This window comes from Jaculus jaculus, chromosome 6, assembly GCF_020740685.1.
Source record: "Jaculus jaculus isolate mJacJac1 chromosome 6, mJacJac1.mat.Y.cur, whole genome shotgun sequence".
Classification (NCBI taxonomy): Eukaryota; Metazoa; Chordata; class Mammalia; order Rodentia; family Dipodidae; genus Jaculus; species Jaculus jaculus.
Genome location: NC_059107.1, coordinates 153,211,864 through 153,225,442, shown reverse-complemented (window position 1 = coordinate 153,225,442; position 13,579 = coordinate 153,211,864). Strand labels below are relative to the sequence as shown.

Here is a 13,579-nt window from a genome sequence, read left to right as displayed (position 1 = left end):
ATCTGAGCACCTTAAGACTTCATAACTTGAAGGCTTGAGACTGACTCTACAAGTGTCTGACCTTGGGGCCTTCAAGCATTCTGGGATAAAAAGGAGTAGGTCCAGCTGGGGACTTTAGCTTGCCCACTGAGTGTTCCAGCAACCCACGCGTGTGCATGTGTGATGAGCGTGCGGACGCGGGGCAGCCTGGCTTCCCCACGGCGCACATCTCCTCAGCTCTGCTGCTCTCACGGGGAGAATAACAGCCACCAAACAGAGGGGATGGCTCCAGGTCTCCATAGCAACCTCGAGGCAGGCTCTGTTGTGGCGATCCGTAAGTACACACAGATGCTGGCTCCCCCCCACCCCCACCATTAGCTTAAATGGAAAACCTTAAAAGGTTCATCAGCTTTGAAGCCACGGGTTTCCCTGAGCAAGCTGGCTCATGGGGAGCCCGCCAAGTGGGTGACAGCTTCACATTAAACATCTGAGCATTGCTAAAGGGTTGATGAGGTTTAAATACCCAGGCGACTCCCACACAGCTCTTGGAGGGTGGCGACAGGGGAGCTGGAGAGTCAGGGCATGATGGGTCCTACCCAGCCCACACCTCGGGGCTATTCTGCAGGGGACTCGCCACAGGGCCTGAGTCCTGCATGCTGTGTTCCAAAGGTGTAAATTAGGAACTAGAGCTACTGATTCTGGCAGGAGTAGTGAGGAGGTGACCCGGCGCCTTTCCCAGCATGCAGGGCAGCTGGCTGCGAAATCCTTCCTTCTACCCTCTCTTCCCACACCCTGGATTCATCCTAGCAGGGAACAGACTTGGGCTCAGAAGCTGTGTGGAGGCTCAGAGCCTCGGGCAGACACTCTGATGCAGGCATAGGCCAGGCCCTCTGTCCCAGTCTGCAAAATGCATGAATGAATGAACAAAGTCCTTAAGTCTTTTAGCTTTGCTAGTTCCCTGGCAGCCTGTGGCCTCAGAAGGGGCGCCGGGAATGTGCAGAGGTGCCTCTGTCTGTCCCTTTTCTCACCAGCAATCAGTTGATGCCTAGGTAGAACGCACAAGATGATGCAGGAGCCAGTGGTCCTCAGAAATCCTTACACAGACCCTCAGGGGCCCTGGGCAAGGGTGTGGGGAAGCTAGGGAGGCACAGAAAATCCTGTTTTGATATATTTTGGCATGCATATGTGGTGCTTTGGGCATGTGTGTTCATGCTCATGTGTGCTCACTGCTTACACGTGTGTGTGGGGGTGCACATGTAGCTGTGTGCGCACGCGCATGAGCATGCATATGAAGGCAAGAGCTCCTCAATTGCTCCAGCCTCTTTTTTTTTTAAGGAAAGCTCTTGGGCTGGAGAGATGGCTTAGTGGTTAAGCGCTTGCCTATGAAACCTAAGGCCCCCTGTTCGAGGCTTGACTCCCCAGGACCCACATTAGCCAGATGCACAAGGTGGCGCACGCGTCTGGAGTTTGTTTGGAGTGGCTGGAGGCCCTGGCGCGCCCATTCTCTCTCTCTCTGTCTGCCTCTTTCTCTCTCTCTCTGTCCACCACTTTCAAATTAAAAAAAAAAATAAAGAAAAGCTCTCTTACTAAACCCAGAGACCACTGATTTAGCTAGATAAGCTAGCCCAGCAAGCCCTAGGGATTCTCCCATCTCTGCCACTCCCCAGCATTGGGATTAAGGGGTGTGCTGCCATGCCTGATATTTGAGGTGGGTGCTGGAGATTTGAACTCAAGGCCCCAGGCATGAACAGTAAGCACTTTACCCAGCCAGGCGTCTTCCCTGCCCAGTTTTGGCATTCTTACAGGCTGTGAGCAGTAAGGTTTTCCTGCTCCCCCGCCAGTTCTTACCAAGCAGCCCCGCTCACATTTGAAGATGGGCCTGAGGGCAGGGGGCTGGCTCAGCAGGTAACAGTGCATGCCAGTGAAGCCTGAGAGCCCGGGAGGCCTGAGAAGACTCGATATGGATTCCTCCAAGCCTCACGTAAACGGCCAGCTATGGCCATGCACATCGGTACCTCTAGTCCATGGGGTGGCACCAAGACAGGTGAATTTCTGGGGCCGGCTGCTTGAAAACAGGAAGCTTCTGGTTGAGGGAGAGACCTTATTTCAAGGTTCAGTTGTACAAAAAAAAGGGCACCAGATGTTGTCTGGCTGCTGCACATGTAGGGTACATGCATCTGCATACACGCACGCATGCACACGCACAACACACCACACCAAACAGTCTACACACACATGCATGCATCTACACACACATATACACCACCAAACATAGTCTACACACACATGCACACACCTGCACACACGTATACACCACCAAACATAGTCTACACATATACACCACACCACACCATAGTCTACACACAAATGCACACACACACACACAACATACCACACCATAGTCTACACACACACACCACACCACACCAAACGTAGTCTACACACACATGCACGCATCTGCACACACATATACGCCACCAAACATAGTTGACGAACACACAAAAGAGGAGAGCTGCCCGATGGAGCTGACTGCATTGACTTCAGGCACAGGTCAGGTGCCAGTCTGGCCCAGTTAGCTGCAAGATCCATTGTGTGGTCCCAGACGTGGCTGCCCGCACCCGACTTCAGCATGGTCCGTCACAGCAGCATCTCTAAAAAGAGCCACGTGGGTGGACAGTCGCTGATGACACACCCAGGATAGCCCCATCAGAGGTGGGCAAGGCCATCCTTTCTGAACCGTGGCTGTAATGGGCCCATGCTCCTCCCAGAGCCTCTGAACTGCTGGATGGAACCTGGCCAGGGAGGCATTTTAGAAGCAGAAAAACACTGGGCAGATATAAGGAAATATCTGGGTGGGCCTCCATCCCAGAACTGAGCTATAACGCCTTTTCAGTCCTCTTATCTTCCCAAGGGTGCTGTGGGTATCTTGAATACAAGGATGTACTTAATTGTATTATTTCAGTGGGTGGCAGTGTGGCTACGTGCAATGGGCACTCTGGTTGTGGGAGGAATGGCAGGTAGATGGTAAGTGGGTAGACGGAGGAAGAAAGGGAGGCATAGAAGGGCGAGGGGCGATGAATAAGCAGATGGATAAGGGATAATTGACAGATGGATAATATAATGAACAATGGGTAGATGGATGGGTAGTTAGATGGATGGAAGGATGTGTGGATGTCAACTAATTTCAACCATGCGCCACTTGCCTCCTTGGTAAAGCCATCCATTCATCTTTTCAAAAATATTTTTATTTTCAAGCAGAGAGAGAGATAGGGGGAGTAAGGGAGGAACAGAATGGGTATTCTAGGGCCTCGGGCCACTGCAAATGAACTCCAGATGCATGTGCCACTTTGTGCATCTGGTTTTACATGGGTACTGGGGAACTGAACCTGGGTCTTTGCAGGCAAGTACCTTAACTACTGAGCCATTGCTCCAGACCCTTCATCTTTTTATTCAACAAATTTTGGGGTTTTGTTGTTGTTGTTGTTTTGCTCTAGCTCAGACTGACCTGGAATTCACAATGTAGTCTCAGGGTGACCTCAAACTCATGGCAATCCTCTCACCTCTGCCTCCCAAGTGCTGAGATTAAAGGCATGCACAACCATGCCTGGCTCTCAACAAATATTTATTTAGCTTACATTTGGAGTCTGTGCTGGGCTCAAGAAATATATAAGTGAAAGCTGGAGAAATGGCTCAGCAGTTTAAGGGCACTTGCTTGCAAAACCTACCTGCCTGAATTCAAATCCCCAGAACCCAGGTAAACTTGGAGACAACGTAGTATATGCATCTGACATTCGTTTGTAGCAGCAAGATACTCTGACACACAGGTACTCAGTCACCCACATGCACGTGCTAACAAGTAAATAATCTAATTGTTAAAATAAGCCTCTAAAATAAGTGAGAGAGATAGAAGAATGAATCAGAACCTCTGTCCCAAGGGAGGGAAAACCCCACATCAGGGTTCAAGAGCATGGCTGAGGGTGGCGGTGACTCCCTAGGTTCAAATCCAGCCATGCCATCAACCAGCCCTTCTGTGCAACAGGGCAATGCTGGTGCCTACCACAAGGGCTCCTGGAGGACTGCATGCTAGCCAAAGGGACGAGGACCTGTGCCAGGCAGAGCCTGGCAGCGCTGGGTGAGGTTCTGTGGCAGGAACTACACAAGGAAAAGAGGCACCAAGATCAGCTGTGGAAGTAGGTGAATGACCCAACCTTCCAACGCTGGTGTCCTCCAAGAGGGGGGCTTCACCCCAGCGGGCCTAGATGAGGGCACGGACGGTCCTGGCTCCTCTCCCTGCTTCCAGTTGAGTTCAGGACGTCAGAAAAGCAGGCAGAAAGTAAGAGAGGAGAGTGTGAGGGCCGGGACGGTCTCCTGGCAGGCAGGGCGCCTGTACCCAAGCTTAGAAACATGACAAGTCCTCTTGAGACATGATAGCAGGAGAGTTGGGTTTCAGGCTGCGGTGGTGGCCTTGCTGGTGCCCTTTCTGTGGCTTGTGCAAGTCCAGACAGTAGCCTGGCCGACATCATCCCCCTCCCCTGTGGCCCTCGCTGTCCTAGCTCCCCACAATGGCACTTGCCCTAAAATAGCTGCCCATGTGAGGGCCAGAGAAAGGCAGAGATTAGACCCCCTGGGGGAGGGCAAGGAAGGCAGCTGGGGAGCCATGTGGCCTCGAGTGATTGTGGCCAGGCCTGCGTCCCGGAATGCATAAAAACCCTCTGGGGCCAGGTGGCCTCACACCGCAGCTGTAGGTCAGTCGGTCCACACTTGCTCTGTTTGTCCTCTTCAGATACCGCCATGGGTCTCAGCGATGGAGAATGGCAGCTGGTGCTGAACATCTGGGGGAAGGTAGAGGCTGACATCCCTGGCCATGGACATGAAGTTCTCATCGGGTAAGAAGGGACCCCAGGTCCTCCCACCCGTCCCCTGAAGGTCACTGATACATAGCTCTACAGGCGGAAACCACCTGAGGGTAGACCAGTTGGCTCAACGATGAGGTTCTCAGACCTCCCACTATGATTTCCCTGGCTTTCAAGCATCAGGGATTAGTCTGGTGGGGGGAGGAAAAGAGGTCAGTCCATCCTGGCTGGTGTTGGCACCCAGAGGAAACTTGGAACGACTGTCAGAGCTAACAGGGGCCTTAGCAGATCTTGCCCAGCTTCCTCACTTACCTCATGAGTTCAAAAAGGACCCAGTGGGAAAAGATGTCCCATTAAAGGCCATAAAGACACAGTGAGACTGATGTGGATCAAGACTGGGCTATCTCACTGGGCGACCTTTGGGAAGAGGCTCAACTTCTCTGAGTCCAGATTTCCTCTCCTATACCGATGGGGGCCGGGGTGGCATCCGATCACCTGCAGCATAGAGTAGAAGTGAGAAATAGGTGCTCGTATGTGACATACACTGAGTCCTAGAAACTGAGTAACTATTAAAGATGGAGCCCAGACGGGGCCTTTCACTGCCCTGTGATTAAAAAAAAAAAAACAGCAAGGCCTGTTAGTGCCCGGTGATGCTGAGATTGTCTCACTCTGAAAGCTCAGGATGATGTGGTCTCCTATTGCAAGGCATGCCTGAAACTACCCATTCCCCTTTTATCTTATTTTATTTATTAAAAAAATTTTTTTTGCGGGGGGGGGGGTTCAAGGTAGGGTCTCACTCTAGCTCAGGCTGGCATGGAATTCACTATGTAGTCTCAGCCCATATTCTGAGCTTGATGGGCAGAAGATGCTAGGGTCCACCCCCGCCCAAGTGGCATGAGACTGTTCCTGGCCCCACCTTGCCCGCTCTGGTCTCACCTGGCTCAGAAGTATGATGGGATGGGCAGCATTGGTGTTTCTACTTCTAGAATGAGGTGGCCCGGTTACCACTGGCCCCCACATTGTCCTTGAAGTTGTCACAGGAGAATGGCTTTCTTCAGGCATACAAGCCAGGAAGTTTCTCTCCTGACTCAGATGGCCTTTCTCTGGCCCTCAGGCTTTGTCCATTTCCAGGCCCCTCTGCTTGGGAGTAGTTATATGAAGTCAGAGCCCTTTGTTCTACACGGGAAACCAAGCAGAGGCTGGCCCAGATGCCAGTGTACTCCTGGGTATCTCAGCCTTTGCCTCGGATCATCAAGGCCTCTTGGGTTGGACTAACCCTCCACTTCCAGGTTCGCATCGACTCCTGGGCCACTGATTTCCTGTATGAACTTGGAAAAGACCTTGGGCTATCCACCATGGTCTCTGATACCCTTGCCAGCCATGCCAAAAACTCAGAGGCCCTGTCCTCTGTTACTGTGCAGGGTAGGCTGGACCGCTGGGAGAATGGAGGCTGGGTTGGAGAAGCAAGCCTCTGCATGAAGATAGAGTTTCCATTTCCCCGGGCAGTAACTGGGGTGTTACATAACTGCGGCGGGGGCGGTGAGACTTGCCAGTGCTCTAGGCCATGATGCCAGGACTGCTGGTCCTGGAAGGTCCCAAGGTTACGATAGCATTTCCTAAACCATTTCTCAGGCTCAGAACATAGGACCAGGCCAGCTGTTCCATCCCTCTTGCATTTGAGACGGAGGGACGTGTTCTACCCCAAGGTGGAGTGCTGACTCCGAGGACAGCAAGTGTCCCTTGGGTGCTGGTCTATTCTAGAGGCAGCTTCTCCTGTTTCCTGTTGACCTTGGCAAAGTCATTTCTCCAAGCCCCTGACTGTAAACCACAGACCTGCCTCTAAAGCATTAGAGGCTGGAGGTTTAGGCTCTGGGGAGGACAGGGCTGTGCACTCTAGACCTCTACCACTCACCTTCCCAGACCTTTCCTTTTCTTCTTTTTCCTTTTTTTTTCTCCCAGTTTTTTTTATTAACAACTTCCATGATTATAAAAAATACCCCATGGTAATACCCTCCCTCCCCCCACTTTCCCCTTTGAAACTCTACTCTCCATCATACCTCCTCCCCATCTCAATCAGTCTCTCTTTTATTTTGATGTCATCATCTTTTCCTCCTATTATGATGGTCTTGTGCAGGTAGTGTCAGGCACTGTCATGGATATCCAGGCCATTTTGTGTCTGGAGGGAGCACGTTGTAAGGAGTCCTACCCTTCCTTTGGCTCTTACATTCTCTCCACCACCTCTTCTGCATTAGACCCTGAGCCTCGGAAGGTGTGATAGAGATATTGCAGTGCTGAGCACTCCAGTCACTTCTTTCCAGCACCATGATACCTTCTGAGTCGTCCCAAGGTCACTGCCATCTGAAAAGAGAAGATTCTCTACCCAAAGTGAGAGTAGCATTAATATAAGGGTATGAACATTAACAGAAGTGCTTACTGGGCAGTTTGGTGAGCATAGTATATACATTTAGCCAGACAACAGCAGACATTACACCCCTAAGGCTCATGACTACCCCTGTTTTAAGTTTTCAGGATCAGGGATGTATCCCCTCCCATGGAGTGGGCCTCCAGTCCAATTAGGGGGACCTTTTCTTTTTTAAAATTTTTTAATTTTTATTATTTATTTGAGAAAGAGGCAGAAAGAGAGAATGGGGCACACTAGTGTCTCCAGCCACTGCAAACAAACTCCAGACGCATGCACCACCTTGTGCATCTGGCTTACATGGGTCCTAGGGAATCCAACCTGGGTCCTTTTGGTTTTTCAGGCAAGTAACTTAACTGCTAAGCCATTTCTTCAGCTGTCTCTCCCACCCGACCTTTTCTGATTTATGTGTCTGTTTTGTTGGGGAAAGGGTTTAGGGGGACCAAGAAAAGTTTGAAAACTGCTGCTGATGGCCAAAACTTTTCATACCACAGGGAAGAAATGGAGTTACAATCTTAGTCAGCCTGTGTCAGAGACAAAAGGCCCCCAAGTAAGGTTCCTTGAGGTGATGTCCGTGGTAAAGGTAGAAATAATTTGAGTTCCATTCTTAAGCCGCAGGTGCTGAATGCCAGGCCCTCTGTTGGATAGTTCACCTGTATGAAACCACATGTATCCCACAACATGACGAAGTCAACATTGGTATCACCACATTTTTAAAAATTTATTTATTTGAGAGCAACAGAGAGAGAAATAGGCAAATATATATATAGACAGAGAGAGAGAGAATGGGTGCACCAGGGCCTCCAGCCACACGTGCGCCCCCTTGTGTATCTGGCTAACATGGGTCCTGGGGAATCCAGCCTCGAACTGGGGTCCTCAGGCTTCACAGGCAAGTGCTTAACCGCTAAGCCATCTCTCTAGCCCGGTATCACCACATTTGACAGAGGTTACCTAACTTGCCCAAAGTCACACAGCTGGTAAGGGAAGGTGGGTGGGGCTAAAATTCTAGCTACTTGGTGGCAGGGTCTGCTCTGGGTGACTGCTTTATCTACACCCCACAGAGCTGCACCTCGGACCTAATCCCTGGTGGCACTCAGGGTCTCTTTCGACAGAACCTGCAGGGTTGCTCTGGGTCTGAGGGAGTACTTCAGGTTCCAGACAGGGGTGTGACTGGCAGAGAGGCAGCCGCCCTCTCTGACAGGTCTGGTCAGCTGCCTGCAGAGTAGGTCAGGATTGATACAGGATTAAGGATGGAGAGGCACCTGGCAGGCTCTGAATCCCAAGAAGATGCCCTGGACAACTGCCACAGGGCCAGAGACTACTGGTCTACCTGGGCTTCTTTTTTTTTTTTGTCAGGGGAGTCCAAGGGTGTGACCTCTGGGCTGCCTCAGGGGCTCCAGCTGTGGGACTTGGGGAACAGGGAGGCAGGCGGCTGTGTGGGGCATCCCTCCTCCTATGCGGTGAGTCTGGGCCCGTGTGGCACCTGCTGTTGCATGGAGGGTGAGGTTGTGCCAAGTACTGTGAAGGCTGAGAAATCATGTAAAGACAGCCCTTGAAAAGGGCTTAAATCCCCGTGGGCCAAGCCCCAGAGGAGCTGAGTTACTTCTTCAGCATCACACAGCACCTTGGAGACTGAGCCAGGGCCACAAGACAGCGTTCTTTACCCCGGGGGCCGGGGGTGGGGTGGGGAGACTAGCTCCTGGGAAGCCTTGGGCCCCTTGGTCCTCCGCTCTCTCTATTCCAGTCTCCTTCCAACCTCCTGACCTTGGGCCTTTGCCTCCGACTGCCAGATCGCCCATCTGTCAGCAGGAACTCAAGGGTCATTGTCGCCAGATAATAATAGCCAGGGGCTCAGGGCCCTTGGACAAGGTGCCAGAGACGAGCTGTCAGTGACGCACGTGGCTTTGGACAGACTCCCAGGGTGATGCAATGGCATGATCCGGGCTGTGGACAGACCAGACCAGTGCACTGAGGCACACGTGTGTGCAGCTGTGTTTGTGCATTGCCGGAGGCACAGGGGTGTGTCTGTGTGACAGTGACATGGCCTGAGGAGGTACTCGGAGGGTAGAGGGAAGGCCTCGTGGCCTCGTGAACCCTGGCAGCCATTCAGGGCTCTTGTACTGAAACTTCTGCAGCTGTCACATGGACCGGGCCAGCAGTGTGGGTCAGGAGTGTAGAGCGTGAAGTTACCTGTGTGCATTGGTGGGCCTGTGTATCTGTGTGCACCTGGAAAGCTGCACTCAGTACACCAAGGCACTTTCCAATAGGAGAGCTTGGGATGGGCCAGTCACACAGTAAGATTGCTTAAATGGGGGTGGAGGAACAACTAAGTGGTTAAGGTACTTGTCTGTAAAGGCAAAGGATCCAGGTTCAACTCCTCAGGACCCATGTAAGGCCAGATGCACAAGGTAGTGCATGTGTCTGGAGTTCATTTGCAGTGGCTGGAGGCCCTGGTGCACCCATTCTCATATTCTCTCTCTCCCAAATAAATAAAAACAAACATAATTTTTTAAAAAGATTGCTCAAATGGTGGGATGAGCGGGTGTCTGCGTGGAAGGGGGTCGTGAATCATTATCTCGTTAGGAACTCCCTCTCTTCCCTGGTGTCCCCTGTGGTTACCTCCGTCACCCACCCGCTGGCGAGATCAGCGTGTCCCAACTCGCACACACAGGCTATGGTGTAAATTCTGCGGCACACCCTCAACATCAGCATATGGAATGGCATCCCTCCTTGGGTCCCTTGTCCTCTGTGTTGGTGATGGAGGGCTCAAGATTGCTGGGTACCTTGCCTGCACGGTCCTGTGCCTTCTGGGGATGGAAAGGGCTGGGCCCAGAGACACAGAGCATCCTACCACCTTCTCTGCTGGCTGAGTGTGCTGAGGGGCAGCCTCACCGCTCGGGCCCACCGTGACAGGGCCAATGCCAGAAGATGCGTCTGGTGCTCTGTGGGGACTTCCATACAAAGCACCTTCAACAAGCACGTCTTTCGTGTGTGTTCTGAAGATGGCAGCTTCTGCCAGCTAGTGCTCCCCACACAAAAACCCCCTGTTTCGCACGGTGAGGTCCTGACCGGGTTGCCAGATACAGAGTGGGCCCACCACTGGCCTGGCAGTAGCAGGAAGAGATGGGGTTGCAGGAAGGGGAGCTGGGGTTGCTAGTGTGGGGATCAGTGAGGAAAAGGACTCCTCAATGGACCTTGCCTCTTGGGATGGGGGAAGACGTGCAGTGTCAAATCTCAAGCCAGCCACAGGCACTGGGCCTTCCCACACGGCTCACAGTACAAAGGGAGCATGTGGACTGTGGGGTTAACAAAGACATCGCAGAGCCTCGAAAGGAACCCAAGCTAGAAGGCAGAGAAGAGAGAAAGCCCTGAGCTGCCCCCGATCGCCCTGACAGACTTGCAGGGTGGAGATTGAAGAGGACTGGGCATGAATTTTGGCACAGTCTGGTCTTGGGTTTGGATCTGGGAACTGCCACCAACCTGTGGCATGACACAGGACAAGTCACTTTCCTCTGTGACCTTCCTAATGCCCAATAGAGGTACTGGCCCCACCCAGGGGCAGCAGTGACTCCTTCAGCCTCCCCGCTTCTCCAGATCCAGATGCCTGTCTGGGGTTGTTCACTCAGGGTCACAGCAGAACTTACAGGTGGCAGACAGGAGGGACACTTGGCATCTGACAGGATCCCTCCCTGCCGAGGTTATCGGCACAGGTGTGTGGGAGACACTGGGATCTGCCGGGCATGGATGCAGCCAGCAGAGAGGCCCCCAGGTGTCCAGGCAGAGAGCTGCAGAGGGGTCCCCAGGGCGACTAGAATGGCTGCTGAGTTGCCCATGCCCAGTGGTGGCCGGGCTTCTTTGCCCGGCAGCCCTCAGATACTGCTGGTGACGTCCTACTTCAGGGCTCGCTCCTTGTGTGTAATATGGGGCGGGGACAGTGTAAACGACGCCGATGGGAGGTAGAGCCCCAGGTGAGGGCTGATGCATAGCCCCGTGCACCCCGCTGTGCACTCTTCAGACAACAGAGGAGCTGGGCGGAAAATAGAAACGCCATTGTTCTTCCCGCCTTGCTCAGCCAGCGTGTGAAGAGGAAGGCGATAACGGTAATAATCAGAATATTAGCAAGCATCTACGTGTCCCACACCGATTATGCGCCGGACACCAGACCTACAGCATGAGCAATGTCATTTAAGTTTCTTAAGGAAAGGAAACCATGATAGTTAAGTTTTGTGTCAATTTGATCTGTTTAGAAACCCACAGACACTCCTCATAAGTGGGTCTCTGATGTTGTTTCCAGGAAGAGGACCCTTGTCAATACAACACGTCATCCCCATTCTTTGGAAGACGTACACAAAGGCGCAGTGAACTGCCCCAGGTCCCACAGCCGGGAAGGGACGGAGCAGGACGTGTCCAGCTCCGGACCCCACTGGGCATTGTCGCTTCTCACTCTGGCTCTCCTTGTCCCCTAGTCTCTTCAAGAATCACCCTGAGACCCTGGAGAAGTTTGACAAGTTCAAGAACCTGAAGTCGGAGGATGAGATGAAGGGCTCAGAGGACCTGAAGAAGCATGGCGCCACGGTGCTCACGGCCCTGGGCGGCATCCTGAAGAAGAAGGGGCAGCACGCGGCCGAGATCCAGCCCCTGGCCCAGACGCACGCCACCAAGCACAAGATCCCCGTCAAGTACCTGGAGGTAGGAGGGGGCGGCACAGCGGGGGTGGGGCAGTCTCCAGAGGCAGAGACCCAGGCCCTTCTCTGCAGAAGCCCAGTCCCTCTCCACGGTGCCCACTTTACCCTGCTCTGTCCTCATGGGCACTGAAACCTCACACGGTCAAACACCAATTCTGTGCCTCACTTGGTCCACCAAGTCAGCGTCTCAACGGAGGAGTGGGTTTGTGCAGATTGGCGTAGAACTTGCCCTCTCTCCATAAGCAGGTGCCATCGTTGTACCCACCGGATGGACGGGTATAGTGGTACGCCCCGGTAATCCCAGCACTAGGGACGTGGGGAGATCCAAAGGTCATGGTCATATTCAGCCGCTACATAGTGAGTTCAAAGCCAGCCCAGGAGTCGATACACAAAACCCTTGAAAACAAAGCAAAAAACCCGGGCTGGAGAGATGGCTTAGCAGGACCCACGTAAACCAGATAGATGCACAAGGTGGCACACGCGTCTGGAGTTCGTTTGCAGCGGCTGCAGGCCTGGTGTGTCCATTCCCTCTTTCTCTCTCTCTCTCTCTCAAATAAATAAATTAATTAAATTTTAAAAATTGGAGGTGGGGGGAAGCTAGGGCCCAGTACGTACTCATTGAATGTCCCTAGAATAAAGAGCAGGAGGGCCGTGGGTGGACGCTCTATAGTTCACCGTTTGCCCCAACCTGTGACCCGCATCCTCTGTCTCGCCCCTGCAGTTCATCTCAGAAGTCATTATCCAAGTCCTGCAGAGCAAGTACCCCGGAGACTTTGGAGCCGATGCGCAGGGCGCCATGAGAAAGGCCCTGGAGCTGTTCCGCAACGACATCGCTGCCAAGTACAAGGAGCTGGGCTTCCAGGGCTAGGCCCGCCCCTGCCCTGGCGCAGGGGGCACCCGGTGCCACGTAGTGAGTAGCGTCAGTGTCCTAGGTTAGCAGAGGGGTGCGGGGTGAGGGTCCACGCCTCCCACACAGCTGGGGAGAGGGCTCCGAGGCCGGTGGCCCCAGCTGCCTACATCCGGCTCCGTCTGCGTCATGCTCAATTCCGTCACCTAAGTCACAACCCACTTCTTCTGGTCTGCAAACTGGCCCCTCCTCCACTGTCACCTTTGACACCAGCCCTAACCACTAACCGCCTGCCCTGGAGTCTGCAGTGTCCACTTGAATGAGGTGGAGGTTGGCAGAGGGTTGTACCAGGCGAGGGAAAGGCCAGCGGACATCTGGGAGTCACCTGTCTGCTCAAGTACCGGCTGATTTCAAGCAAGCTACTTTAACCACTGAGCCATGTCCCCAGCCCCTCACCTGATTTCAATAAAAGACCCTGCAACTTCTTGATTTCTTGTCTCTGCCTGGTGTTTTGTTTGGGTTTTTTTGTTGTTGTTGTTGTTTTTTGGTTTGTTTGGTTTTTTTTCTTTTTGTTTGGTTTTCAAGGTCTTGCTGAAATTCACTATGTAGTCTCAGGCTGTCTTTGAACTCACAGAGATCCTCCTACCGCTGCCTCCTCAGTGCTGGGATCAAAGCATGCACCGCTACGCCTGGCCTGTTTTCTTTCTAAATATTTTATTTGTATTTATTTATTAGAGAGAGAGAAAGAAAGAAAATGGATGCTCCAGGGCCTTTAGCCACCGCAATCAAACTCCAG

The 13,579-nt window shown here is 52.8% G+C and overlaps 1 protein-coding gene across 1 annotated transcript; it reads left to right on the top strand.

The window, feature by feature from the left end:
- The first annotated feature begins 207 nt into the window (after positions 1 to 207).
- Positions 208 to 13,272, top strand: Mb (myoglobin). The gene is made up of 4 exons (XM_004650262.2): positions 208 to 313; positions 4,763 to 4,865; positions 11,718 to 11,940; positions 12,658 to 13,272. The coding sequence occupies exons 1-4, from the start codon at positions 262 to 264 to the stop codon at positions 12,802 to 12,804; spliced, it is 525 nt and encodes a 174-aa protein (XP_004650319.2). The 5' UTR covers positions 208 to 261; the 3' UTR covers positions 12,805 to 13,272.
- The last annotated feature ends 307 nt before the right edge of the window (positions 13,273 to 13,579 follow it).